The following is a 26953-nucleotide window of genomic DNA, read 5'->3' on the forward strand; positions in this document are numbered from 1 at the left end:
AATACCTTGGTAATAAGAAACATTTGCTGTAGGCCATGAATTGGGACTAAAGCAGCAGACAGGATTGCATTTTTAATACTGACGGATTTTAGATGATTTTTAGTCCTATGACGATTTTTAGTCTACGCTTTTTTGCAACTCATTGTCTTTGTTTTCGATACTTATGCCTCTTGTCATTTCAACGTCCAATACTGAAATTAATGAAGCATAATCAGCATTGATTTATTTGCATGAATTATTTACTTGGGCACATTCACAGTTTTCTCGTGAAAATAAATTTTTTTCTGAGAGAAATGCTGATACATTCAGCGTGGTTTACACTTTTTTTTTTCTAAATAATGGGTTTATGATTAAAATCTGAAACAGAATCTCATTAAGATTTCATACAAGTAAAGATGATCTCTCTATATAAATGCAAGCTTTTTTATTCCCCCCCCCCAGGCTGTTTTTATGGAGGTTGGCAGGAAATTGTGTCTCAGTTCATCTGTTTTATTGACTATTCAAACCTCATTTTATTTTGGCAGTGCTGTCGAGTTTAAACAGACACTCAACCTACAATCTGGACCAAGCTGTTCTGAAGACGACAACTATCCCGAGAAATGCTAAGTTGCCTTACTTAGCATTAGTCTCTGTGCTGCTAACGCTACTTGTGTCCGTTTCTTCTGTAACCAAAGAATCTTCAAAAACGTTGAGGATGAAAGATTTCACTTTACTTTCACTGCCATCTGCTTGTATCTGAGATCAGAGATGCTGAGTTTGATTGACAATCAAAAACCTCTGAATTTTCATTAGCATTTACCTTTAATTATGTTTTAATAACTTTCAATAAAGAATAGTATTAAATGTGTACTGCTTTAGGCAGTGAGATATTTTGTAGACGAGTATAATTTAATAATAGATTCTAATTTTCTGTTTGGCTGTGTAGTGTGACGGCGCCACACGTTTCCATAATTTCTTCTCTGATTGGCTGATCAGTCCTTGTGACGTCTCCTCTTCAGAAAGCTACGGCTGCCTGAGAATAGCTTAGGTCTGACTGAGGCTCAGGCACAAAAGATCAGAACCGTAAGAAGATTTATTCAACGAGTTGGAACCAGGACTGATCACTGGGTCAAGAATCTGTTGGGGAAAAATGTTTTTGGTTGTGACATTGGTATTTGTTTACATTGGCATGAGACTAAAAATAGCCACTGGCTGAGCAGAATGTGCAACATTTCTTCCATGTCCTATATTGTTGCATGCAGATCGTGTTGTGGTCGCCCTCCTATGACGTCTCCACCCACTGGAGCTGTTACTCAATTCTAAAGTAAAAGCACTTGAAGTGTGTAGAGTCTAGTAGAGCTGAAAAGGGTCATGAGACATTCAAACAACCTGGGCCCTGGGACAGAACCACTGTTGAAACAGAAAACCAAAATCCCTCAAGTCACTAGAGATTCAGAGGGGACAGAGAGTATGAATGCATGTCAGCTCGCTGAAAATGAGCAAAATCCTCTGACCCAAAGTAAAGCATCTTTCATTGTTCTATCTCTGGTGTTGGACTCAGATGTGCCCACGTTCCTTCTTCATTCCTCTCCTTTATTCCTACAAATTTTTCAACCCCTAGAAAGCAGCGGGTATTACAACTGAAAATTAAGCCGTAAAATTACTTTCTTTCAACTCCAGAGAAGGAGACCTCATAAATTTTAGACTTCTACTCAACTTTATATTTGATCTTTTTCCTCCAAATAAAGGAAAAGGTGCTTTATTTGATTTAGATGTTGGATTTTATTTCAACGTTCACACATAACACGTGCGATTCATCTGAACATTTTAGCATGTTACTATTACATAATGCAGATTAATCCAACTACTTATTTTGACCTAAAAGCCTCTGTGTCTCAGAGTGGATCGACCACAACCGAGAGCATATTTATACTTCAAGCCTACAAAAAAGGAATTAATCACAATGAGTGTTATTAAAAAAAAATTAATCGATTGACAGCACTAATTTTAATACACTATGTCATTACATCAAACTGTTGAAGTTAGGGTGGGCAGCATTAAATTCATGACTATAGTATTCCCGTTGGTAGCTGTGGCCCTTAGGAAGAAATGAAAGAGAGAGCCTAGTCACAGTTTCCGTCTTCTCAAAAGCTGTGTCATTTTTTCCCTTTCCAATAGGCTTGATGGTGAGGATGACCAGGAATTTGAGAAACTGCATTCCTTCAGTAGTATGACTGACACATCCACCCCTGCAGAGGGGGGTAGTGACAACAATGAGAGCACAAACAAAGAGGAGCCAAATACAAGTCGACTTGGCCAAACAGAATGTGAGTACCATAAAGTAGAAAGCGAATCTGATACTTCTCTATTCATCAATCTGAATTACCGTGCTTTCTTCCCAGCAGCAGATAACAGAGTCTGGAGCGTATCTGAGGTTCCTGAGCCATTTCTATCCAAAATAAAACCAAAGCAAGCCTCCCCGAAGGAGGAGGAGGCTGACAGCGGCGAGGGAGAGATAAAGCCCAGGGGAAATGAAGCCAGAGAGCTTGAGAGAGATGTTTACACCTTCCCTGGAGATTCCGACCCAGAGAGTCCACCTCCTGCTCCATGGGCTCACTGCACTTTCATTCAGCGGTGCAGAAGAAAGAGGGCGCTGCTCAGACCCTTTTCTGGGATTGGATCACCCGAAACCCACAAGTCGAAAAGACTGAGCCCTCAAACATCTAAAACTGACGAGACTGTGGCGCTCAGTCGAGCGGCAGAGGTCTACGAATTTGAGGACGTCAGTTTTGACGACGGCGAGACAAAGTTCAGAGACAACGACGGGAAAGAAGTAAAGGCGGAGGAAAGCGGATTGGACGTGGGTAACAAAATTTTCACCTGTGTGGAGTGTAGCATTTACTTCAAAAAGCAGGTTCACCTGCAGGAGCACATGACCGAGCACTGCCAGATCTCCCCCGGCGGAGGCAGGCGTTCAGGCAAGGGCAGCCGCTTGCGATGCGCTGAGTGCGGATGGAACTTGCCAAGCCGCCCGGCGCTGGCCGACCACCAAAGAAGGCACCAGGAGTCCCGTCTCAAGATCCTGGAGGAGATTGAGAAACTGAACGAAAACGAAAAGGCAAAGGAATCTGACGCATTGGAGAGCATTGCAGTGAGGCATGGGTCCGCTGACCCAACTGTTGCACAATATACAGGCGAAATGTCAGACGGCGATATGGTGAAATCTCCTCCTGTGTCCACGGCTTCATTTTCAGTTCAGGACTCGGACCCTGCCGTCATCGACGTGGACTCTGTGGCCCCGAGTTTGAGTTCAGTCCGAAGCCCAGCAGCGGCCCACCGCCGTCGCTTTGTCTGCACCGAGTGCAACTTTAGCACAAGAACGTCCCAGGCTCTGGCTAATCACTCCAAGATTCACAAGAGAAAGAAGCAGATCCTCCACCCGCACCCCAGTCAGAAAGTACTGAGAGAACGTGGGAAGATGTCAACCAAGCAGGACAATGAGGCCAGCCAGTCTTTAACGTCTAATGCACAAATATTAAACCTAGCCTCAGATCGCTGCTACCTCTCTGAGTGCGGATCTCCGCCCAACACTGCTCCCGTTACAAACCAGGGGGACATCACTGCCTCCGAGGACAGTACGACATCGGACCGCGTTGCCGACAGGAGATTCAGGACAGCAGGGAAGCCTTGCATTGATCGGTCCAAGTTTGATCCTGAGGCAGATGATGTCACACTGCCTGGGAGTGAAGGGGAAGAGCAGAAATGTGATCTCAGCGACGAACCTAAGCCATCCCTGCGAGAGGCAAGCTCACCTGTGGGAAGGAAGCTGCACAACACTGGTGAGGCTGTAGCTTATAACAGTTACTTTAGTCTGGATGCTAGACTTTCCAGCAGTTACATTCACCAACATTATACAGGGAAGTTCAGAAATATTCATACCCCTAGCAGATTTAGGCTATAGGCAATCTTCCAGTTTTACCAACATGTTTCTTCTGAGTGAAAGTAAAATAAACATTTTGAAGTGGCCTAGTCAGAGTCCAGACTGGAATCTGATGAATCTGTGAATGAAACTAGATATTAGGGTGATATTAGGCCTTCCAACCTCAAACAGCTCATTGCCATAGATAAATCCTTGGCATTCCAGTGGAAACATCCAAAAACCTCAGCAATTATAGGAAGGTGCTGCTAAACTGCCAATAAATATTTTTCCATTTAATATTTAGAAAGGTCAAAATAATATTTAATGTCATTTTTTAAATTAAATGGAAACAAAAGTTGTTAAATTATTTTCTTTTCAAAGTTGACTTTGAAAGTTGACAGGCAGACAGTAAGTTGAGTGCCTTGATAAACGCCTGCATCCTTTCAGAAAGGGACTCCTTGGTTGACAAAACCTTATTTGGCCCATAGTTATTCATATTTAAGAGGTATGAATAATTCTGGCCCATTTGATGGCAGTCCAATCCAAACTCTGTACTTTGTTTTAGCACTATAATTATATATATCTCAAAAAGAGAAAATAAGGAAAAAAGACTTCAAATTCTATATGTTTCAAAAATGCTGAACTTCAGGCCAATTACTCCTCAACTCTGCCAACAGGACAAGCTACCAAGCTACCAGTTTTACATTTAACTTCTCCAAAGCTCAAACTCCTCCTCTCCACTGTCTTGCTAATGACAAACTGCTGTCAATCAACTGGCAACACAATGTAGCATTTAGCTGCTAAAGGTCAGATCTTTTTCCTTGGCTGCTGGTGACAAAGCAAAGCAGAGCTACAGAAATCTGAAAACTTTTTATTCTTCCACTTCTTTTGCATTCATTCACCAATATGTAGTAAGAGCTTCTTAAAGAACGTCTGCTGGAGCTCTTAGTCAAAGCCCATCTATTAGCAACACTAAGTCATTTCTTACATTGTTGAATTTGACGCCTCTTAATCTCATGCTATCGTGCTTTTTCTTCTTGACAGAGGAGTCATCACCGCAACACGAGGCAACCTTATCAACACCTGCCAAGAAGAGTGCAAAGGACCAAGACAAACAGGAGGTGCCGAAAGACAGAAAGGTTTTCTTTTTGAGGAGAAGCAGCAGGGTCACAGTAACCCAGGCGCAAACTGACAGCGATGATGACGACGATGACACTGACGAGGAGCACATGCGGTGTTTCCTGTCAGAGGGCGTTTTCGAGAAAGACGCAGACGAGATTGACGAGGACTCTGAGGCGCTGAGGAGCGTGGAGAGGAAGTGCCCCTACTGTCCCGATCGATTCCATAACGGAATCGGTCTTGCTAATCACGTGAGAGGCCACCTGAAGCGAGTGGGCGTCAGCTACAATGTGCGACACTTCATCTCCCCCGAGGAAGTCAACGCCATTGAGAAGAAGTTCTCGTATCAGAAGAAGAAGAAGAAAGGTCAGTGGTTCATTGTATGTCGTTCTGGCATGTGTTCATCGTCTTTTAGGGGTTTTCCCACAAAGAATTTCTGTATAAGAACCAGAAGTCTGGACCATGTCATTACATCATATATAAGCATGATGTAAAACATCACTGAATTTTAAAAACAAGAGTTGAAACTAATTCCTCGTTTCCACTGAGGCTCAGTTTGCTATTTTGTCCATTTCCATTGTAAAAATGACCATTACAACTGATCCATGCCACACCATTCCTGGACCCGCTTAAGTTGTAGGTTCATAGGTCATTGGTGCAGTACAGTTAAGACAGCACTACTGATGTCACACAACATAGTTCATTGATTAGGGGACAGAAAAACATCACAGCTTTTGACAAGGATGACACAGAGTAGCGTGTCATGTTTTTTGTCGCACTACTATGTTAGTCATTTGTTAGATATTTGGGCTTAGCCTGCCAATCCAAGGTCCAAAAGGCAGTGGAAAGCTCCGACCTGTCCTGCTTAGTGGAAACAAGGCATTGTCCCCTCATCCTTAGTGGCAACAAATGCTATCCAGCGTTTGCAATAAAGGCTGCATCTTGTTTTTTACTGTAACTGTGATGGAGTTAAGCCTACTTTTTGCAGATTTGGGTTTATTCTGCCAATTTTGGGGGGTTTTCAGTTTGAACAGCTTGCTTAAAGACTTTACCCGTTCAGAGTAGGACTTGCTGGCATGCTTTGGACCCTTGTTCTGCTGCACAACCCAAATGCACTTGAGTTTGAGGTGACTGATGGCAGACATTCTCCTGCAGGATTTTCCATTAAAGAGCAAAACTAATGTGTCTATCGGTTATGGCAAGTCGTCCTGAAGGGATTACATTTTCGTTTGCTCTTAATAAATTAAATCATGTTACCTCTAAGGTAATTTTTTTATGACCAGAAATGCTAAGTGTCAAAACAAATTAAAGACAAAAGAAATCTGTAAGGGTGCTAATAAGTTTTCACAGCATGCATGCTTAATTTGCACCAGATATGAGTTTAAAAAATCCACATAAATGTGTGCACTGAATTCTTGTTTTTGAAAGAATTTGTTTACTGTATGATCGTTTGAACCTGGAAAAAATTATACAGTAGCTGCATTACAATTCCCATTTGTAGGATTTTTTTTGCCTCAAATGTAATGAAGCAGTTAAATACAAAATTATGTCATAAATGTCATTACCAGATTACAGGCTCTTGCATGAAGTATATAATTGTGGTAACACAATAGCAGCTCTGAGAACTAATCAGGGCCACATGTGTCCTCATTCTTTTAGCTGATGCATCTCGCGTGACATTTACATGACATTCTTTTTGCTGACATACCTCTTAAAAAGAGCAACACATTTGGCCAACTCATCGTTTTAGGTTGGGCACTGCGTTGTTTGCCATGGTAGTTTGTTTGTAGTGACAGGCAAGGTTACAGGAATTATCATTGTGTGTTGATGTGAATTTGAGTCTGAGCTGCAAGTAAGACTGTCAGTTTGTCTTGTAGTCTAATTGACTGTTTGCATGCAAGTAGAGATGCTGTAAATGTGAATATACCCGCTTTTAATTAAATCTGAAACTTTGCACCCAAATGCAGTCACATCACTCTGACTGCATTCCTTTTGCAAGCTGGAATACCAGAATCATCTGACTGGAGCAGAATATCATTGCAACCTGATAAAAATGGATTACAGATGCATCTCAGTAGCTTAGAACATCATTGAAAAGTTAATTACTTAAGTATTTTAAACAGGCAAGTGAAACCCATGCTTTACATATAATTGTGATGTATCTTAAGCATTTATGTCTGTTAATTTTCATTATTAAGTCTTGCAACTAATTAAACCCTTGAGATAGTATTTTTAGAAGGGGTGTAACAGTACATAAAAAATGTGGTTCAGTTCATGTCTTGATTGTAAAGTCATGGATCAAGAACCTTTCAGTATGTTTTATTTGAGAAAAACAAAAACAATGAGTAGTTTTTCCCCAACAGTGAACAATGAGTGTTATTTTTTAAAATAATTATTAAGTTTCAGCAGGATGTTCTTGCACTTGAGTTTTGTCAGTAAATGAAGAAAGCATGGGTAAAAGCAAGGGATGGGTTGGATGGATTATAGAACAGTGTTCCTCTAAGTCTGTGGTTTATAATTCTCAAACAGAAAAACCCTCTGGACTGGGGGTCAATCTTTGCCTCAAACAGATCAGTTCAAGTGCCTTTGCGTCTTAGAAATCTTTAGAATTAGCTTTCTCCATAGGGTGGCTGGGCTCACCCTTCGAGATAGGGTGCAGAGCTGTGTTACCCGGAGGTGGCTTGGAGTAGAGCAGCCGCTCCACAGAATTGATAAGATCCAGCTGAGGTAGTTGAGGCATCTGATCTGGAAGATGCCTGGGTGCCTCCCTCTGGAGGTTTTTGAGGCATGCCTTATTGGGATGAGAAAGCAGGGAAGACCCAGTTTACGCCGGAGGTACCATGGGATGAACAAGGTCAGTGTTCTTGTTTTATGGACCTTTGAATAAGGTCGTAAAAAGATGGTTGAATTTACTTTGGACTTGTTTTGCTAGTGTACCAGATGTGCTTGAATCATACATGCATCTTGTTTGCAAAAACCTCTCTTGTCTGAGGAACTCCTCTTGACAGTACCGGCATACATCTTCATAAAGGTATTTGGAGCCGATTGGACAACAGGCAGCTGGGTTTGGACATTGGCCTATTTTTCTTCATACCCGTGATGTTTACATTTGGGTTGATGTCATTTCAGGTGAGTAATTAGATTTAGCGTAGAGCTAGCTACGTATCTTAGGGATTTTGAAAAGACTTGGGATAAAGTTTTGGTTTGGTCCGCCTTCCTTTCTCCACTGTCAATGTAGCTAAACAAGGAACCAAAACGTTCCTAAATAACAGACTTTAGAGATCTGGGAGTCCTTCTTGCTTTGTTTTGGGGCTGGACTTTACAGTTACATTGGGAAACTTAGGATTCCTCTCTTTGGTTCCGCACTCTGTCTGTGTATAAGTTTAAAACATGCGCTGTTATGATTGTGCGTGACCCAAAAAGGCTGTACTACTAAGTAATTTTGATGTGAACACATGTACTGTTACACCCCTCAGTTCTGTGGTATTGAAAGCTCCTTAAATAAAAGAATACACCCCACCAATACAGAGTTCTCTGTTAGTGATGTTAGGCTGAATCCCTTTTGACGCATTTCCAGTTGAATCAGGTCAATAGTATTTCTTATTGAATATAACAAATTCATGACAGGACTAAAGAGATGGAGCTACAACCTGACTTGGGAAGGACATTTTCTGTTTCTTTTGAGGTGGTGTAGAGGCGTTTTTTATTCTACAGCTGAAATGTTCCCTATCGTACATACATATTTTAACGTCTTTCTGCATCTATACACTAAGATTTAGGGAACAAGTGGTAAAAGTTGCCTGAGTCCCTAAACCTCCACTTGCATTCCCTCCTCCTCTGTCCTCAGTTGCCAACTTTGACCCAGACACATTCAGCTTGATGCACTGCGAGTTCTGCAGCGCTGGCTTCGACACACGGGCTGGCCTGTCCAGTCATGCCCGGGCTCATCTCCGTGACTTTGGGATTACTAACTGGGACATTACCATCTCACCTATCCACATTCTGAGGGAGTTGTTCTCCAGCAGGCCAGATCTGGTGATTCCTACGGATCCCCCACGCAGTCTTGGGAGCTCCTCAGAGGAAGATGAGGAAGAGGATTGCGATGAGGGAGACTCAAAAGATGGAGGAATTATTAAGGTAAAGCTTGAAGGGGAGACGTGTGAAAAGACCCTCCATCCCTCCGACTCTGTTGCCCTGTCTCCAGGATATCGTCCACGCAGGAAGAAGGGGGAAGGAGTGAAGGACTGTGAAGGTGAGTTTTTATTGTTAAATACACTCTGGTATAATTCTGACTGGGCGCTGGGCGTCTCTTCTTGCAAAATTGGTGGATCTTATTTAGATTGGCTGGTTTCCTTGGACATGGGTTTTCAATCAGGTTGAGATCCGGTATTAGGGAAAACCTTTCTAGAAGCCTGTTTTGTCCTTTCCTAATCTGGTTTTGGTGTATGTTTGGAATCATTGTTCTTTTAGAGCAAACAATATTATCCAAGTTTCAACCAACTATCTCACCTAGATAGGACATTGGTTTAGCTATTCAAAGTGTCCCATGAACTGTGTCCCTGTCCACAGTAGCTGCATTTGCACTGACCATATAATTGCACAATTTGACATTTCAAAGATAAATTTGCCTAATGGAAACATGCCCATTTAAAAAAAAAACTCTTGTTTTTCTGTAAAAAGTTTTTGATGTTAGAATGAGGTGGTTTTTTTGGCCCTATGAAAATTGGTTTATTTCCCAAAACTGCATTGGGAATACTTTTTTTTCACATCACATGAGTCACATAATCAACAACCAGATGTTGCGACTGGCCCAAACCATGAAGAAGAACACGACAGAAAGCAGTTGGAGGATGATAGCGTGGGATGTTTATCAGTCACTTATGTGAACAAACTTATTCACGTGTGATTTTAACTGTGTTTCTTATATAATGGAAATACTGCAATGGCGAAATTGTATTTTTCTGACATAAGCTGAATATTGACAGTTTTGTAGTAGAAACACATGTAGAGACGCATGTTTTTGCATTGCTGTGGACTAACTGGGTTCAGACCAAGAAGAAAGGAAGCACCTGCTTAAAAATGGATACACATAAACTTGATTGAATTTTTCAGATACACACCTTGATATACCAAATACTTTCTAGACACAATGTGTTTAATTTTAAGCCAAAGGAAATATTGAGCCTTTTGTCATGAAGCCAAAAAGAAGTTTTGGTTCTAGGAGTTAGAATGAGCATTTCAAATCTAAGAAAATTGTACTGGCCATCAAGCATGGTGGGGTGAGAAGCATGCTGTGAAACTGTTGCTTTCCACAATGCAGAAGGTCGATAGAATATACTTCCAAATTCATCATCATACACTTAATCCAACAGCTAAATGGTTAAAACGTGAACACAATTGGGTGTTTCAACAGGATAAATACATCAGAACTGGTCTTGGGATGGACAAATCATTAAGTTTCTGGAATTGACACAACTGCAGGCTGCAGAATATGTGCAGATTGTGTTTAAAAGCCAGAAACCACTGTTTAAATGAAGTGCATCAAATCTCCCAAAAGGGGTGGATTTCTGAAAGCAGAACTGTGTTAAACATTCCATTGGTTGTTTATTTTGTGGTCATTTTGTGTGCTTCTGATGGATTTCACTGTTGTTATCTGGAGGCAGATAGTGACTGGAGTTTGAACTTGTTACCCTGTAATAATGCCATGAAGATACAAGCTCATAAGGCACCGGAACATTGTCTTCCTTTTTGCTGCTAATACTAAGAAAAACAGTGCAAGATGAGTGACAGTAGTGCAGTGTCTGAAGTGTCTGAATCAGCATGGTGAGAAAATATCCCTGGTAAGATACTGTGTGTGTGTGTGTGTGTGTATGTGTGTGTGTAAGGGAGAGTGTCCCCTGATGCCCATAGTTGATGTGGCACTCGCTGCATTTATCCCCACCTCCGCCTCCTCTCGATTGGTCACGCCTTAGCTTCGCGGTGCATATGGGGGCAAAATGGCTGCTTCCACCTCCCCGCAGACCCAAACAATAGCGGAAAAGCTGTCTGCTCTCTGCCGCCGGGAGTCCGATGCACTGCGGACCGGTGAGTACCGCGCGCCCTGATTCCTGCGCAGCGCGTGCCCTTTGGATCACACAACGGTGGCGGCGTCGCGCGGCACGTCTCGCGCCGCATCTCCAGTCACATTGTATTCAGACAACAGCCATTAAAAAGATTATTAAAAAACCCCGTTTTTCTTCTAAAAGACCATGGAAAAGAGAGCTCATGTCGCGCAGAGAATCGCAGGTAGCCCATGACATGCATGTCAGGAGCTCATAAAGCGGGTCATTGTTATTATTTCGGGGACGGGGGGAGAGTTGGTCCTGTTTTCCGACACAAATTGGGACACATTTTTCAGTTGTGAATTTGTTGGCATAGTTTGTGTGTACTTAATGACTGAGGTATTTATTTTTACACGGCTCGAATGACGTCCATTGTATTTTTTTTAACGCTGCGGGATATGTAAAATTACCTACAGTTGCCCAATCCTCGCCATTTTACTGTGCTTTGATTTTTGATAGGGGGACACGCTGTGCTTTCAAGTATGGCTTTATTTTAAAACAAACTGTATGAGACATTTTCTAGGCAACACTGTAACTTTAACGGACTAAAAGTGAGAGCTAACAGATAATCTTACCACAACTTATCCGGATAACTGTAATGAAAGTGTCACTTTTTTACCTGCAAGTGTCGGACTCGCCCACTGTTTCTCTACCTTAACGGAGACAAAGTCTAGTTAGCATTTACTCCAAACACACACACTCAATTTTTTTTTAAACTAATAGTATTTCGCATGGTGTTTATGTAAAAATAATGGCATAACGCAGCGCTCAGAGGTGTCACATCGCCGCTCTTTTACAGTCAGGCGATAAACTGACAGGCGCAGAGCCGCCCACCAGACAAAAAGCATTGTCTGTCTCCGCGTCTCTTTTGATTTACCGATTTGTCGCAGAAAATGGCACTTTTGTCCCAGGAATGCCTGACTGCGGAGAAACGAGTCTGCCATATTTGCTTCATGCTCTAGTGCAATTATGACCTTTTTGACAGGGATTCATCTCTCCAATCATTTCTGTTTTCGTGCATTCCAGCAGAAAAGGTTATAATGTTTTACTGTAAGGACTGAAGTATTGCAGACAGGGAGCTCACTTTGAGTTAACATTTTTTATACAGTGGTGTCTTAAGAAATTAAAATATTGAAAAGCAAATTTAATTTATTGTTTTCATTTATAAAGTGAATTCCTTTATAATAAACAGTCATTACACACAGATATATTTTTGTTGATTTTCATGATCAAAATCGAGTTTAACAGAAAATTATAAAGTTGTAGCAGTTGTCCAGCAGACTGCTAGTGAGTGTTAAGTCACACTAGATAATTGCCAAATAACAGGACTTGGTTGATTTTTATCATCAGTATTATATTGGGGGAAAGTTCAGTGGAAGGAAAAAGTGTGGTTAAAAAAAGTGTTTATGAGTAAAAGGGGTCACCGTAAGAAAGCCTGTCTACCTATCCATCTGTGTATCTATCAATCCTCATTTATTGCGAATCAGCTGTATTTTCCTAAGTTGGATGTTAATTTATTCAAAACAAGCTCCTCACATGTTAATTGTCATCTATAACATGTCACTGATGTGTTGGAATCTGTCATGTGTTTAATTAGGGGAAGTTTTAGTGAAAAATCCCACTATAGTCACTGAGCAAAAGCACAACTCTGTTTGTAAATGATATCATGATCATAAACTCAATGTCTCATGACTGCAGTGAAGGGTTGAATTGACATCACTTTGGGTGGGTTGTTAGAAGAAACGTTCCAGTTCATTCACAGTGAATGTCACATGTATGTGTTCTTATTAGTTTACATAATAAAAATACACTTTGATGCAATATATTTTCATTAACAATATTAATTACTGAGCAGCCATATTAACGTCAACATTTATATGAACTTCCTGTTTTGTGTAGGCGATGACAAGGAAGCAGCCGATGAAGAGGATGAGGAGGGTCTGCGACTTTCCTCACTGGATGCTCTTTGCTCCAGTACTGGAAAAAAGGACAGCCTCTCCCTCAGGGAGGATGTAGACGGCAAGGGTGAGAGCATAGAAATCAGAAATTTACTTCACAGAAGTATTAATACCACTAGAACGTTCTGCGTTTTCTACGCGTTTTAAAAACTTAAAATTCAGTTTATCACAAATTTTTGTTACAATAGTTGTCCAACATACTGTTATTGACACCCTCTTTAAGTAGATTACGCCACACTAGATAATTGCCAAAGAAACTGACTGGGTTTATTTTTATTATACTAGGGGAAAGAGAAGTAAAAGGAAAAAGTCTGGTGAAAAAAAAAAAAAGTTTGTAAAAACTTTTTACCTGTCAACCACAACTTTGACAGGATAGTTAAGGAAAGCCCATTTTGCATACAGGTGAAAACGTTTTGAATACCTTTGGCAATTTGAACCACACATGTAACACAATTTCTCGTCTTTTACAGTCAAGAAGTGGAAATGTGAGGTCTGTGACTCTCAGTTTGAGAGCAGACGTGGACTCTCCATCCACTCTCGCGCTCACTTGCGCCAGCTGGGCTTCACCGTCTCAGAGAGCGGCGGGTCGGCCATCGAGCTGCTTCACCGGGTAGCCATGGAGCGCAGCATCGACGGCAAAATCAGCTCATCCCTGCTCTCGCCCAAGAAGCCCTCCCTGTCCGTTTCCCTCAAAGCCGAAGAGATGGAGGACATGGAGTTGGACGAGAAGCCCATTCCTCTCTCCATACTGGCCAAAGCGGCGAAGGCAGTGCCCTCCGGCTCCGCTACGCCCACACCGTCTCCAGGTGCCTCTCCAGCTCCAGCTCATTCCAGCTCACCTTCCTCAGTAGTGAAGAAAGCCCCCATTTCATCTCTACTGCCCGTGTCTTCCCCATTGCGCTCACAAGAGCACAAAGTTGGGGGGCTGAAATGCCTGACCTCTAATCTATCCTCTGCCTCCGGAACCACAACATCCAAACCGCTTTGGGCTCCACAGGAGAACGATGCTCCTCTCAACCTCAGTAAGCATCATCACTCTGGCCCAAGACTGAGTTCTAGTAATTGTTCAGTCTTATCGGTGCTAATTCACTGGTGGACCAAGTGCTCAGTTTTATCATTTAAATCAAAATACTGATCCTACTCATCAAAGTAAAAGTAGCTCTGTCAACTTATTACTTAAGTCAAAGTATTAGAGTATGTGTTTTCAAAAATACTTAAGTATTGAAAATACCTCAAATTTTGAAGTTGTTTTTTCAGCGTAGTCAATAATATTTGGAAAAATTATTTGCTAATTTGTACAGTTCTTCAACCATAAATCATCAGTAATGCATTAGTCTGACTTTTTCTAGCTTTTCTTGATGATCAAAGACATTTTAAAATTTCATGCGTTGTTCATTCAGGGATACACTGTGTAATTTTATTGTGCGTCAGTGGAACAAAATAGGCACAAACTACACAAACACAGCCAATGGAAATAACAAGTAACGAAAGCCTTTGGAGAAATGTAGTGGAGTAAAAAGTACAATTTATTGTTATATTATAGTGCAGTGGAGGTCTTAAGTTTTCCCAAAAGAAATGCTACTCAAGTAAAGTACAATTTTTCAACAACTGTACTTCAATACAATTTTGACTTTGGCTTCCTCTGGTAGCCAAAGTCAAAACTTTGACTTTGGCTACCAGTGCTACCAGTGTCCGTGCTTTTCTGGTCCGTGCTTCACCAGAAAAGCACGGACAGGAAATTCAATGATTTCCTGTTTGTTTACAGCACTGGATATGGACTCCGACAAGGACATCGTTTGTCAGCTGTGTGGTGCTTGGTTTGAGACTCGTAAAGGCCTATCCAGCCACGCGCGAGCCCACCTGCGACACTTTGGCGTTGAGTACTCAGAGTCCAAAGGCTCTCCTATTGAACTCCTGAGCCAGCTCATGGACACAGATGACTTTAAGCACAAGGCAAGTGCGCTGGAGCTGGACAGTCCCACGGAAACTCAGGATGTGTCCCCAACACTTCCCCCAGCAAAGCAGTCGCTGCTAACGCTCTCTTCTTCTTCCTCCGCGTCACTCCTCTACAAGGTGACCACAGTTGGGGGTGGGTCCAAAGCTACCTCTTCCTCTTCCTCTGCCTCGTCTCTACCAGGTCCGCCTGCCAAGCGTCTCAAGACCTCTTCCATGCAGGTCTTCCGCCTCAGCAGCGGGGAGCTGATGGCCCTTCCACACAGTAAGTGACGCATGATGCAGTACCTTGCAAAAAAATGTTTCTGCCTCTTGAAGTTCTACATGTTACAACCACCTTTTGTTAGGATTTTATTTTACTGATAAAGTAATGTGTATTTGTGAAATGGAAATAAAAGTTTAAAAGTAAGAATTCTCTTGTCTGCCAGATGAACCTCCGAAGGAAATAGGATGTGAGTACTGTGGGGAGTATTTTGAGAATCGCAAAGGCCTCTCCAGCCACGCCCGCTCCCACCTGCGCCAAATGGGGATTACTGAGTGGTCAGTGAACGGTTCTCCAATTGACACGTTGCGGGAGATCATCACCAGGCGAGGCCTGCCCTGCGCCCTTCCTCTCAAGCCTCTCAAATCCCCCCCACCGTCCTCTCCGGGACCTCCTCGCTCCCCTCTGTCGCCTTCCTCGTCTCCACTCCTCAGCCGCCTGCCTTTCGCCTTCGCACGCCCGTCCAGTCCTCCTCAGTCAGTGATGTCCAAATCCAGCTCGGCTCCACCGATGTCTCCAAGCAGCCTCGCTATCAAGCCAAAGCCGGAGCCAGTGCAGGTGGAGGTCACTGCGCCCGGGTCTGTGGGAAGAGCCGGAAGTTTTCCGGTTGAGCCGCCAAGCTCAAACTGGGGCAAATCCGACAAAGTTTATCCCCTTAACCTAGGTAAATTGAAAGAATTTCAGGTGTAATTGTTGTACATTAATTTCCTAATGAAAATTGTAATATATTGTTTTACCTCCCGGTTTCCTCTCAGCCATGGCCCATGAAGTGGAGCCTACGAGGGACATTCGATGCGAGTTCTGTGGGGAATACTTTGAGAACCGCAAAGGTCTATCCAGCCACGCGCGCTCCCATCTGCGGCAAATGGGCATCACGGAGTGGTCTGTCAATGGCTCGCCAATCGACACTCTGAGGGAAGTCATGCACAAGCGACGGTCCAGTAGCTCATCTCGCTTGGACCAAGGAGTGAAGAAAGAGTCCAGGCAAGGAACCAACAGTCCGCTGTGGGAAAACGCGGCAGGAGCCCGTGGCTCAGACGGTTTGGGTGTTTCAGGCTACCAGTCCTCCAAGTTTCGTAAGTCTCCTCTCAGTTTGGTGCAGTCCGGGTCGAGGATGCTCAAGCAGGGCCTCGGCCCCATGGGTCCATCTGCCTCCCAACCTGCAGGGAAGTTGTTCCGATTGTCCCCTCTGGCCAAAAGGCCCATGTCAGAAAAGACGCAGTCAGCAGAGGCCATTGCTTCACATGCACATCGACTTAAGACTTTCCCATCGCTTCCACACGATTTCTCCTACAAAAGGAAACCTTCACCAGAAAAGCACGGACACCAGGGTAAGCTGCAGCCATCACGCTCATGCAGAGTCCCTTCTAATTCCAATCATTCATCCCTAAACAAGAACTCTAATCCTTTTCTGTGTTCTTCAGACCCCAGTTGTGAGCTGTGCGGCTTTTACTTTGAGAATCGTAAGGCTCTAGCCAGCCATGCGCGAGCCCACCTGAGGCAGTTTGGCGTGACTGAGTGGTCTGTGAACGGGTCGCCTATCGAGACGCTAAGCGCTTGGATACGCAGCAGACCACAAAAGGTCCTGGAGATGCACCGCAACTACATGCAGGGTAACCGCTCCTCCCTGAAGAAGGTAAGGACCACTCGGTCTTTGTTGGAAATGCACCTCTGAGGTAGAATTTAGTGCCTAGCAAAAGTATTCATGCCTGTTTTAACTTTAGCTCATTTTGCTAAATAGTCACCTTCTGAAGTCATTTTTTACCAAGTGATTTTGGCAAAAAATAAAAAATAAAATAAAAAATCACTTTTAGGAAGGAGACAATAGGACAACCACAAACTCTGGTTTAAAATTTGAACTGTGCTTTTTGCATTTGTATTCATCTTACTTTCTTCTGATACCGTTAAATCAAATCTAGTGGAAATGTTTGCCTTAATAGTGACTGGAGTGGAGTTTTGTGTAAACTTATATCAGTCATTCAACTCAAGATCAGAATATTTTTTTAAAATTCATGTATTTTTGTGTCAGTTCAATAAGTGAAACATTCTATACATTAATTACAAATACTGATGTTTTCAAGACTTTATTTCTGGTAATTAATATTTTTTGCTTACATCTGATGATGTAGAGGTTTACCTCCCAGCAGAACAAGAACCTTAAAAATACAGCCAGAGCTACAATTTTCATTTTATTTTCATTAGAGAATATTAATGTGTCAGAAAGGCCCACCCAAATTGATTTGAGAATCTGTGGCAAAACTTACAAATGTCTGTACAGACTACAGGTAGTCTTCATCAAGTCTCACAAAGGTTATGATTTTGCAGAAAGAATGGACAAAAAACCTCCTTTGTTTAGAGCCGCAGCTGTATTTGGAAAACTAATGTACGCAGGTTTTGGATATCGTTTTCCTTTCAATACACATTTATCTGCGATGCTGTGTTGTTCTATGACATAAAATCCCAGTAAAATAAACATCACATCCAATATTTTCCATATGGCTCTCTCGATGTTCTTATTAAATGCAGATTTGTCATTTGATTTTTGATTAAATGGCTTGTTAAAAAAAAAAAAAAACTATCAGCATTAAAAAAATCCTTGTTTTCTTAGCAAGTAGCCAGGTAAATACATAGTAAAAGCCGGTAGTCTGCTGTGCCGTTTCTTCAGTTTCCTCCTTCCAGGGTCTTTAAACAGCCTTCCTGCTTTCAGATCAGTCAGGCCTCTGCTGGCTACACGACAGACATTTTGTGTCCTGGAAAGCTGCAGACGTGTTGTCTCGCAGCTCAGAGCTTTACTGTTGATCCTGTGTCTTTACTCCCTGTAAAAAAATCACTGTGGGGACAGATGCCAGAACGACTCTGCTATTCACTTGATAGTTACCATAGTAACCAGGGTGCCTGGCAGCTTATGTTTCATCTTCAGATAAATTATAGCAAGCTGTTGATGGAAGAAAATGTGTCGAGTCTTTTTTTTTTTCCCCTCCTCTGTTCTGAAATTAGTTTCTGGTGCATTTGCGTCACTCTCTCTCACACCTTTTCTCCAAGCCCTGATTTGAAACACATATGGAGCAGAAACTACTCTTTAAATATCTTTGGGATTATATTGCAAAGGTTTGTTATTTTTCAATCCAACTAATATGCAGGTATCAAAACTGCAGCAATGTTAAACACATAACATAATTAGAAATCTATTTTTTATTGTTGTTATTGAGGCAACAATAAAATGTAAGACTTTAAAAAGGAATGAACCACAGAGGTAGAGATGGGTTTTAGAAGTTATGATTTTACAGAGCAGATAGCACACAGCCCTGGTGGTGTTTGTGTTCAAGCTGATTAGATGTTTCAGGGTGAAGTTGGGTGGGGTTGTGATGTGAGGAGTGTGATGCCGACTGTCTAATAATAGGGATGATGTGTCCTAGAGAAGCCTCTTCCATTAGTGAGATTGTACTAAAACTTGTTTGAGTGCCCTGCAAAAATATCCACACCCCTTTCTCTACATTTTTTGTCACATTACAATGTCAAGTTTACTTTAAAAAAAAAATAGGACAAGATGTATTAATAAACATTTACATGGAAATATATAGGATTATAGCCAAGTGACTAATTTCCATCGTTTGCCTCATTGGCAAGTTGATGTTAATACACATAATAAAAAAAACAAAGATTAAAACAAATTAACACTACTAATTAAAAAAAAGTGGACATAAAATCCACACATATGTTCAATGTTGACATTTTTGGCTTTCCAAGATCCAGTACTGCAGTAATCTGTCCTCTATTTCATTGGCATTTTATTTGTTAGACCAAAATTATACGCAATTTTCACACTTTTTCCTCACAAAAAAATCTGAAAATTGAGGCTTGTATTTGTATTCGCCCTACCTGAGTCAACACTTTGTCGAACCACCTTTCCACCAGCTTTTGAGCATCTTGAAACTGAAATGTTCTTTGCAAAACAGTCGAGCTCAGTCAGATTTAACAGAGAGCATCTATGAACATCAAATTAAAGTTTCACCACAGATTATCTGATCTGACCTGTTCCATTGTAGCTCTGGCTGCATGCTTAGACTCATCTAGCAGCTTTTCTTCTAGGCTTGCCCTGTAATTTATCTCAATTTACTTCAAATTAACTCTAAACCAGCTTCTCTGTCCTGAATGTATAAAAGCACCACCACCATTTTTCATGCTGGGGATGTATTGGTAGGTGTACAGTTACTAGCATAAGTTTCGATCACCTTTATTTACACTGAGATTAATTTACACACTGGTAACTTCCGAAGGCTATTGAATGCACTAGACTTTATTTAGGGGTATCAGAGTAAAGAGGGATTTTAGTGTACTTCTTTTTGAACCAAAGTCATTTTTGTAACTTTCAATTTGCACTTCATAGATATTAATAATGCTTATGATACCGATCAGATAACATGCTAACTCTGTAGTTAAACCATTCTTAACATGATTTAGAAACTTTTAAAATCTTATAAATAAAAAACAGATTTAGTAATAAGGTAATAAAGTTATCTTTGTATTCTGTTAAATCTTCCTGTACTTGAATGCATTTTGTTTCCTGCACATTAATTCCTTACGGTTGTGCATATCAGATGATGTTTTTTTCTTTTTTTTTTTTTTACATTCAGGTCAGAGAGTTGAGTGTTTCTGAGGATTTTGAGGTCCACCTTGGCTCGCTTGTAATTTTGTTCAAGCCTTGCTATTTTTCTGTGCTTGTGGCTTGAGTAACTATTTGGCATCCGTAGCCAGAAATTTGCTGCTATTTAATAGAATGTGCAGCGTTTGCACTACTCTTCTGTCTGGCAGGAGTTCACTTTCAGTTTTATCTAACGTGTACGTCTGCCAAATCTTCTTTTTTTCTTTTTTATTATTTCCACAGTTCCCCATAGCATGTCACAGACGCCGAGGGTACACTTAGGATTAAACTTTCAGCTAAAGCTGTATTTCTTTAAACCTTTGTCTGAAAGGAAAAAATGCAACACGTCTACAGGCTCCAAACTTCTATGATATAGTTAACTCAGCTTCTTCTGTGACTGGCATGTGCCAGAAGCTGACACACAAACTCACTCTCTAAAACTAAACCAGCAGGTTCCTTTTAACGTGCTACACAGACGGTGCCTGCATTTTCACTTATGGTTATAAATTACGTAATTTGGGAAGTGGTGCAACATTTTCTGAAAACTGTAGTTTATATTCTACAGTAAGAGAAACAATGGCTTGTTTGTTTTTTTATTTCCAGAGTTCAAATTTATTCTCATTAGCAAGTAAAATACCTACTTTGTACTATGTTTAGCTATATTAAATGATGTCAGTATCGAGGGAAATAAAGTGGGGGGAACAAATTTTGAACAGACTAACTTATTTTTATTAAACGTGTTTCTCATGGGGCTGTTGACATGAAATTCACATTAGAAATCAGTAACAGGCCAAGTAATACTCACACACAGAGATATGAATGTGGAAAAGTTCATGAACTAAACTCTCTGTAATAGAGTGAAATATTTAAAGTTGAGTATTGGACACACTCACTGAGCTTTATTTAATCCCAGTGCCTCTTAAGTGTTTTCCAAATGTTTTTCTTCAGCAGTGGAGTCTTGCACTGTAAATGTTCACAAAAGCAACTACAGTTGAGCGCACTATTTATGTTCCTGTGTATGTAGCTGTTCCTGATCTCATCAATTTCCAAATTGTGTTGATTTGAGTATGAAAACCCCTCCTTGAGTTCGTAACTACATGCAAGAGATCCACAGCTGGAGACTCTTTAAATGGACGTGATCTAGCTGTATTTAATAATCTCTGGAAACAGTTAGCAATTAATCCCACACACTGTCCAGATTCATACACCAACATTGTTTTAAATCCCGTGGTCATATTCATCACTTAACTCTGCCTCACCTGGCTACATTTTTTTTTAATTTTCTATCAAATAAGTAGACAAGCATAGATATATTTAGGTGCATGAAATATGACACGGCCAAAAACATTTTTTTTGCACAAGTGTAGGACTAATAATTCTGGGACACAGCTTGATTTTCTCCACAAGGCCACACTGACCTTATCCTACACTCCTTTCTAAATTAAATCTCCAAATCGACAGATTTTCTACAGGTTTGATACGTCAGGCCCTCTTGAGTTGTAATTGGCTCTAGAAACACTCCTGATGATTTCTTTGACTCCTCTGTCACCTGGACTTGATGGGGGTTATGATGAAATTATGTTCTTACCACTTCCTTATTGTGGCCCCAACGGCGCTCGCTGGAACATTCAGAAGTTTAGAAATAATGTCTGTAACCAATCCCATCAGTACATTGTGCAACAGTGAAGTTGCAAAGGTACGGAGAAAGCTCATTGCTTCTACTTGTGTGTCTTGCATGAGAAACAACCTGTTACTAAACCAGTCTGTTAATTAGCACAGATAGCAGGCAGGACTGCTTTCTAAATACTCATATTTCAGGTTCTTTCTATATGGTTTTAATGTCTTTTATGACAGTTTATTACACATAACTTAATGCTTGGTGTAATGTAAGTGACACTGCTGAAATAGATGGGAATTTCATGTCAATATATATTTACTGAGAAAAATATATGCATATAATCTTTATTTTCTCTGCTTTATCCTATTACTTTCACTTGAACAAATCTAACCCAACATAAGGCATCCAGACACACCATAACCTTCCATAAATAAATGTAAAAATAATAAGAAACAACATGTCTTAACCTAAAAGTCACTTGCTGCTGCTGATCATGAATATATATATATATATATATATATATATATATATATATATATATATATATATATTTTTTTTTTTTTTTTTTTTTTTTTACATTTGAACATATTTTGGAGACATTAAAGGGATCTTAAATAACAGCATGACCATCTGGTCTCGTTTTGTTAAGACTAGATATTCAGATCAGATTCTTGGCTGCTCATTTTTTTTCTGGCAATGATAAACTCAATTGTTGCTTCCTAGTTTTATGTTGATCATATTCAGAGTTCATGTATGTTATAAAATATATTGAGAACATCGTCTTTAGGCAGTGACAGTATAGTTTTCCTTAAAGCGCTGCTGATAGATCACTTATTTTTCCGTGTTCCAGAAGACGAGCTCACCTCTCACCTCGTCTGTGGATTCTGATCATGTCCTCCCAATCTCATCGCAGAAGGCCCACTCCTCCTCGTCCTCCTCTTCCTCTCAGTGGTCTTCTTCCCTGGCTTCTAGCCTGGCTCGGCCACGGAGCCAAGAACTCCGGCAGGGCTCCTCCGAGGCCGCCGACAAGGAATCGGGGGCCGCCTTGCGGGCGGCTCCGGCCAGGGCTGGCGGAAGCAGCCCCACCTTCTCACGCCTCGGCAGCAGCCTTCAAGCACAGGTGGCCCGTAGCGAGCTGAATGTCCGTCTGCCAAGAGGTACGCATGGAAACACAACACTTGCACAAACCTGAAATATTCACCTGCATGTAGGTCTACATGATGAAGTAACTTTAACAAGTTTCAAAACTGGGTCTGTCACGATAACAAATTTTGCTGGATGATAAATTATCCCAGAAGTTAATGTGACAAATGATAACATTGTTCTTTTTAGACCATTTTCAAGTAATATAATGGCAAAGGCATAATAATGCAAGAACATATTATCAACTATCAATGAACTTTAAATTCTAATGAACATTTAACACTGAAACATTTGAAATGTCTTAATTAAACCAACAAAACAACAGAAACAACAAATCAAATTCTGAAGTCTCTGTAAACACATTTGTCCTTAATAAAAATGGCTGGTTGCACCAGATTGAAGACTTTCGTGATCCAGTTTTGGTAGAAAGAGAGAAAGGAGAAAAACAATAAATTATTCAAATGGAAATCATTGAGCTTGTTTTGATCGATCATTTCATTAATTGATGTATTGATTGCAGGCCTACAGTTGTAGCTTTTCAAGATAATAGTTGTGTGCTTAAGTCATTTTTTAGATCAAAGCAGTTTTTTTGTGTGCTGCCAAAGTATATGAAGTTGAAAAGATGTTGGTTATTTCATTTAGAGAAATTTCCAAATGCAAAAACCGCTATTCGTTCATATTTGACCAGTTTTATGAACTTCACACCACACATGAACCACTTTAGCCGACTGCAAAGACGTAACGGCGATAGTTTGTAGACTGTTACTTCTGGTCCGTCATGATAGTTGTTTTGTCTTCTGTGTGTTTTGGATTCACCAACCGTGTTTCTATCACGTCACTTTCTGATTGGCTGAATGTCACATTAAACAGGCTGGGTTGATTGCCTCACATGCTGCGATATCGAGCCAAGACAATCCAACATGTTGAATGTCCCCGATGTTAGATTGACGTGGTCTTGTCGTCCTTCCAAGTGGACCAGATCCCTCTTAACACACACAGCATAATCTCTTAAAATTATCTTAAGAGCCATACAGATAATCAGAGCATCCTTTGTGTTGCAGTGTTGCATTTTACTGTTTTCTCCAGTTTTTTCAAGGACAGCGTCAATTAAAATCAATAAATGTAAATAAATATGATTAAATGACATTACTGTTTGTAGTTTAATGGTACAAATCACACTTCTTTGTGTGACAGGTGCCCTAAAGAAGCATTCTACCAAGGGGAATGTTTTTCTAGATCAGTATTTGTATTTGGGGAGCTTTAATTTTGCCCAAACCTAATGTGTACTGAAAATAAATGCATAAATAATGGAAATCTTACTGGCAGAACATGCAAACCAAAAATGTGTTATACATTGTCCTGCTACCTCTTAGTAACTTCAACAAGTTTCAAAACTGGAGTCCTCCTCCGTCTTAAAAAGTGATTAAGATGATTTTGCTGCGTTTTCTTGCTCTAAGGTTTCGAGCGTCGACCTTTGAAGCACCCATCCTGCCCAGACGGAGCCGACAGGGACAGTGGCTCTCCAAAGCCCCCACGCACAGGAACCGTCCCCTCCCTGGTACCCAAGCCACCTTCCTACCCATTGGTCAAACTGGTGGGCAAGTTCTACACCCTGAAGTGCCGGTAAGGAAAACATATGAGCTCAGTTGTATCCACGAAAAAAAAAAGACACTCAGGGCACTAAGGCTGTTTTCACACCTGATAGTCTGGTACTTCGTTCGACTGGGAACCAAAATTGCAACATTTGTTGCATTTTCAACTGGTGTGTTTCTCTGGCAAAAGACTAGTGCTAGCGTTTTGCTATTTTCTCGCTTTGCTTTTAGTTGTAATTACCCAGAATGCCCAGCGCTTTAGTACACTTACTGCTTTTGAAGTCGTCTTTGGTCCACTTGGTTTTCACATTTGCATTCTAACTGAGTTCACTTTGTTTGGTCCTCTTCATGGTTTGATTTATCGCATTCCCTCCTCCCCAATCGAACTGGATTTTGTAGGCCAACAAACTACAATTAGATTAAAGCGGAGTAAAAAGCGTTTGATGTGAAATCATCCTTAATGTTGGTAATGTTGAGACTATCAGATAAAGAACTGTGTGGCTGAGTTTTAAATAGCGCCTTTAATCCTCAAACTGCAGTTCCTTCCTCCTCTGCCTCTAAAGCTTTCCTCTACTTTAGCCGCTGATGCAGTGTGAAGTATTTTGTAAACCTTTTGGGATTCTCAGGCAACACAAAAAGTGCTTAGGTTCTGATGTAACTGCAGTCAAAAAAAAAAAAACTTAAAGTATTTAACTTCTCCTAAGGGAGAAAGTGGCCTGACAACATCAACTGCTTGCTGCAATGTCCTTATTTCTTTTACTCCAACAACTGCTTCTATTATATCGTGGTTATATTCAGCAGTTTTTTCTGTTTTTTTGTGTTATTCAGGTTCTGCGAGGTGGAGTTCCACGGCCCGCTGTCGGTGCAGGAGGACTGGATCAGACACCTCCAGCAGCACATCTTCAAGATGAACTACAACAAGCCTGCCGCCCTAAAAGCAGCCACCGCCGACGGCCACAACCCAGCCGACAACTCGACCCTGGTCCACGCCTCTGACCCCAGTTCAAGAACTGCCTCCACCCCGACCCGCTCCACGGCCCCCAACAGCCGCTCCCCCACGCCCGTGGCGGAGTTTGCTCCCACCGTAACTGCCAAAGAGATCACACAGGTCTCAGAGGAGCAGCCCGCCATAATCCCGACTCCCATTCCTCTCCCCACACAGATGGTGTGAGCCCAAGCTCCTCACGCGTCGCTGCTGCAGCTCCACCGCTTGTTTTGTTCGTCCACCACTTTTTCCTTCCTGCCACCTCCAGAAACTGTAGTAAGAGAGAGGAGCTTTCTCCATCTTAAGAGCCCTTTTGAAGCCCCCCAAGCACATTTGAAGCATCTCTAGACTGTTCCTAAGTCCTGTTGCCATGGGAACGAAGCTTTCCCGGCTCCACTGTGGGATAAGGGATGGGTGATAATGGGAACTGTCAGAGGTCATGAGGAGAGATCAAATACTACTTTGTGTTTGCCTTGTTTATACTGAATGTTCAGATATTACTGTACCTTTCCCAATCAATGGGACACTGAGAGGCTAACATGAACCCTTTATCACACTTTTACTGCCCTGTCTACTACAGCTCAACCCCCCATCCTCACATGAGCAAGACTTGTGAGATGATGGCAAGCCTTTTTGTTTTTTCTTAAAAGTTTCTGACTGAATTTCTAATCATGCTCGTCTCACCGCTGAGACTTTTAGCTGTGTGGTAAAACACTTGGTGTTAAAAAGGCACTTTTAAATTTGACATTGTTATCCTGCACTTAATGAAACAATATACATGTGTTAAAATGAAATTTTGGAACATGTAGAAGCACATAACTAAGGAACAATCACTCAGATTAACCTTTTCGTTGTATTACTGTTCCCAAAAGTCTACATATATTTAGCTTGAATGTAGCGACTTCATATACACATTAATACACAGACATACAGTCATTTCCAAAAGTATGCACACCTTTAGAACGTTTTGATTTTTGTCATAAACTTTAATGCATTTTATTGGGATTGTATGTGATAGACCTACACAAGATAGTGCATGAATGTGAAGTGAAAAGAAAATTAACCTTAATTTTCTGCAAATAACACCAATGCTAACAACTCTCATTTCAATTCAAGTCAATTTAACTTTTCAGTAATTTCTCTTATTGAGCATGCATGTGGTGAAAGTAGAAAGGAAAAAAAAAACCTTTAACAGGATTAAGCTGCATTAGAACCAGGCTCAGTGTGTCCAACTTTGAAAAGACAAGACACGCTCACAAACAAAAAACAGAAACACGGATCCAGGAGTACTTTCTATGCCAGTTAGGACAAATGACATACCGTAATTTGCGGACTATTAAGTGTGACTAAATATAAGACACACTAACTTTGAAAAGAAAAACAAAAGTGTACATATGTAGGGAGCACTTATCTATAAGTCATAGGAGACCATCACTGTCTATAATAACTCTTTGCAGAATCTGAATTAAAGAGTTACATTTAATATCCCTTTGAGATCCATGAAGTATTTTTGAAACTGAATTGTAACATGAGATATTTAAACAATTTAAAAAAAAAAGTTTTAATCAAATACATACTGGTAGCATACACAAATGTGTACAGTGAATGCTTTTTCTGAACAGTGCCAGTAAAATGGCTGCTTAAAAAGACACACACACACACACACACACACACACACACAC

General features: G+C 41.0%; 1 protein-coding gene across 5 annotated transcripts in view; it reads left to right on the plus strand.

Moving 5' to 3' along the window:
• wizb (WIZ zinc finger b) overlaps nt 1-26749 on the plus strand; it is a 30598-nt gene extending 3849 nt beyond the window's left edge. Inside the window, exons 5-17 of one of the 5 annotated variants that reach the window (XM_016663194.1) lie at nt 2158-2306; nt 2382-3818; nt 4943-5383; nt 8865-9269; nt 13018-13143; nt 13547-13882; nt 14842-15294; nt 15458-15955; nt 16047-16622; nt 16716-16927; nt 22402-22708; nt 24152-24317; nt 25115-26749. In XM_016663194.1, coding sequence (XP_016518680.1) covers nt 2158-2306; nt 2382-3818; nt 4943-5383; nt 8865-9269; nt 13018-13143; nt 13547-13882; nt 14842-15294; nt 15458-15955; nt 16047-16622; nt 16716-16927; nt 22402-22708; nt 24152-24317; nt 25115-25457 — 5449 coding nt within the window. In that variant the 3' untranslated portion in view covers nt 25458-26749. Of the gene's footprint in view, nt 1-2157; nt 2307-2381; nt 3819-4942; nt 5384-8864; nt 9270-13017; nt 13144-13546; nt 14099-14841; nt 15295-15457; nt 15956-16046; nt 16623-16715; nt 16928-22401; nt 22709-24151; nt 24318-25114 lie in introns of all 5 variants that reach the window. The other 4 variants (XM_016663192.1, XM_016663193.1, XM_007576451.2 and 1 more) reach the window with 4 other exon arrangements.
• Nucleotides 26750-26953: the final 204 nt, after the last annotated feature.

The sequence above is a fragment of the Poecilia formosa genome, unplaced genomic scaffold (assembly GCF_000485575.1).
Source record: "Poecilia formosa unplaced genomic scaffold, Poecilia_formosa-5.1.2 Scaffold407, whole genome shotgun sequence".
NCBI lineage: Eukaryota > Metazoa > Chordata > Actinopteri > Cyprinodontiformes > Poeciliidae > Poecilia > Poecilia formosa.